At 31.8% G+C, this 3,311-nt stretch overlaps 1 protein-coding gene across 2 annotated transcripts; it reads right to left on the reverse strand.

Annotated features, from left to right (window-relative positions):
- Positions 1-414: 414 nt before the first annotated feature.
- On the reverse strand, positions 415-2,867 carry LOC112010999 (uncharacterized). 2 transcript variants are annotated; one of them, XM_065761873.1, is made up of 2 exons: positions 2,709-2,847; positions 415-1,280 (listed from the first exon to the last, which is right to left on the reverse strand). In XM_065761873.1, exon 2 carries the CDS (start codon positions 1,253-1,255, stop codon positions 581-583), a length of 675 nt encoding a protein of 224 aa, XP_065617945.1. In that variant the 5' UTR covers positions 1,256-1,280; positions 2,709-2,847; the 3' UTR covers positions 415-580. The 2 variants fall into 2 exon arrangements, 1 of the variants encoding a protein (XP_065617945.1); XR_010624355.1 differs by lacking the exon at positions 415-1,280 and adding an exon at positions 1,688-1,988 and having other exon boundaries at positions 2,709-2,867.
- Positions 2,868-3,311: the final 444 nt, after the last annotated feature.

Raw genomic sequence — 3,311 nt, forward strand, 5'->3', positions numbered from 1 at the left:
GCAATGTATGTTTCTTTTTTTTCTTTTTTTTCTTTTTGTAATAGAACTTATACTATCTTGATACAAAAATATGGTTCTGAAGTTCACTTTTGGCACGTGTAACACGTGCTTGGCTTTCATCAACTGTTATAATCATAAATATCTTGATCCCAACTATGTAACTGCATTTGGGAATAGTTTATTAGTTTTTAGTAACTTTTATGTTAAGTAAGTGAGAAAAGTAAAATAAAAACTATATAATTTTTAAGGAAAATAAATGACAATATACTGTGTGTTAAACTAGGTTACAAAAGTCAAAAGTTCAAGTTGTGAAGGAAAAATGATAATCAATGATGATTCGGTACTCATTTAAGATTTCAATTGAACTAGATTTACAAACGATAATCAATGATGATTCGGTACTAACATACATGATTTACGACAAACCAAACACAAATAGAAATTTCATTAAAGTAGTTCGAATACACAAATCACAAATCACATGTAGCATTAGCATATATATATATATATAGCTCTAATGTGTACACTAACAACACAGAATCAAAGCAGTCAGACCCATAAACAAGATGGACTTGGAGGCTTAGAGCATATCCAAGAGCCTTTTCCCAATAACATAAGAAGTATAGGCATTGTGCACTGCATACTTGACCTCTTCATCTGAGAACGCTACTGCATTCCAGTTAGGACATGCACCAATTGGCTCCTTTATGTCCATTCCAACTTCGCCTGCCAACTTCGATAATCCATACTTATCAATATTGCCTTTCTTCAGAATTTTAGCAGCCAAATAGCCTACTTCAACACCTGTCTTACAATCCACACGATGCGCGTAATCATAAAAATAAAGGTTTTCTAGTTCTGCAACTTTCTCGCTCATTTCGGTACCCAGAAAACAAATAGTGTCATCAGACAGAAACTGCCTGAGGGTATCAGTTACCCCCATCGAGACAGGTAATTGGATCATCAAGCAATCAGTCCCAACACAAAGAAGCAAAATCTTGCCATGAAGTGAAAAATCTTGAATTGAATCAATTACATCATCATAAGTTTCGGTCCTTTCCGCAAACTTAATGTCAAGCCCAACAACACGCTCTTGTGAAGTTTCTAATGAAGATTTTAACTGATTTATCTTAGCATCAACCAAAGCAAAATTGTCGACTATGCTTACCTTAACGTTTGCACCGTGTATTTCAATGTCATACATTCCCATTTTTGACAGGAGTGATAGTGGAATAAGGTTGATCGGGTTGAACATGATTGATAATTCAAACTAGTGTTGCCTGTGCATAAAAAGAAAACCCATAATAAGAAAGGGAAAAGTCAACAAATTATCTAAAGGCATTGTTTTAGAAACTATAAACTTTTTATAGGAAAAAAAGAAATATAAAACTAATTTTTTAACATTTTTCTTTTATATTTGTATACGAAAACTTTCTTAAAATAATTGATTAATAAATACTCAGGCACCTGTTAACCAGAGCCAATATGAATAACAATTCATAAAAATTGACATGGAAGTATAAATCATTTTGGTGGCAACTATAATATCTATTTCAAGTCAACAGTAACAAATTTGATAAGCCAACCAATCACAGAACAGAACTAAAACCAAATTTGATCTTTCTTCATTTCAAGCACTAAAAACTAATTCCAAAAAAAAAAAAAAAAAAAAAAAAAAAATAGTCCCAACACAAAGAAGCAAAATCTTGCCTTGAAGTGAAAATTCTTGAATTGAATCAATTTCATCATCATAAGTTTCGGTCCTTTCCGCAAACTTAATGTCAAGCCCAACAACACGCTCTTGTGAAGTTTCTAATGAAGATTTTAACTGATTTATCTTAGCATCAACCAAAGCAAGATTGTCGACTATGCTTACCTTAACGTTTGCACCGTGTATTTCAATGTCATACATTCCCATTTTTGACAGGAGTGATAGTGGAATAAGGTTGATCGTGTTGAACATGATTGATAATTCAAACTAGTGTTGCCTGTGCATAAAAAGAAAACCCATAATAAGAAAGGGAAAAGTCAACAAATTATCTAAGGCATTGTTTTAGAAACTATAAACTTTTTATAGGAAAAAAAGAAATATAAAACTAATTTTTTAACATTTTTCTTTTATATTTGTATACGAAAACTTTCTTAAAATAATTGATTAATAAATACTCAGGGACCTGTTAACCAGAGCCAATATGAATAACAATTCATAAAAATTGACATGGAAGTATAAATCATTTTGGTGGCAACTATAATATCTATTTCAAGTCAACAGTAACAAATTTGATAAGCCAACCAATCACAGAACAGAACTAAAACCAAATTTGATCTTTCTTCATTTCAAGCACTAAAAACTACTTCCAAAAAAAAAAATACTTCAATTCTTTGGAAAGCTAGCTGTAGAGAGTGAGAGATTGAAATTTAGTGTTTTTTACACAAGCTATTTTAAAACAATTTCGTACACATCAAATAAAAGTACGTGCCCATACTATAAACAAAATTTTGTAGCACATATCAAACATGTTACTGGAAAGCCTTCCATTAGAGAGATTTATCTGACTATATAATGCATGCTTCAAATGAAACCTGATATGTAAAGAGAGCAACATACAGCTCCATTTTCAAACAATTCACAAGCTAAAATACTACAAAAAATAGAGAGAGAGAGAGAGAGAGAGAGAGAGAGAGAGAGAGATCACAGAGACACTCACTTCTTGGGATAAAAAGGGAGAGGAATCTCTCTATCTTTCTCGATCGCTCCTGCAAGAACGTTTGGCTGGCTATAGAGTATAGTTATAGGGAAAGCGAAAAAGAGAGAGAAAGGAGGAGACGTACAGAGTACAGAGTAAAGAGAACGTTAAAAGAAAAAGAAATTGAAGATGCACAAAGTGGGCTTCATCTTTGGGCCCATTAAAAAGAAAAGAAAAGAAAAAAAAAAAAAAAGCAATCCCATTTACCTTTTTAATTAAAAAAAATAAGAAGGTTAAATATTTTAACATTTTATAATTTTTTTTACCACTTTTTTTCTCCGTCACATGTGCCTATACCTTGACTCTTAAGTCTTCGTCTCCTGCTTTATCAAATTGAAGACAATTCAATATTTACTTCAAGTCCGTTGTCACGCCAAGTGAAAGTCATCTATCAGTCATTCACAAAGATGTCCGTATGCATACAGCTCATTTAACTTTTTGTTGGGACTTTTTTTTTTTGGGTTGAAAATGTGCTAAGTAAGTCTGTGTATTGAAAAAAAGGATTTTATTAATGTGTGCTTTTAGTATATCATTTTTGGAAAAAAATTTATAGGGAATTAAAAA

This window comes from Quercus suber, unplaced genomic scaffold (genome assembly GCF_002906115.3).
Source record: "Quercus suber isolate HL8 unplaced genomic scaffold, Cork oak 2.0 scaffold_432, whole genome shotgun sequence".
NCBI classification, from domain to species: Eukaryota; Viridiplantae; Streptophyta; class Magnoliopsida; order Fagales; family Fagaceae; genus Quercus; species Quercus suber.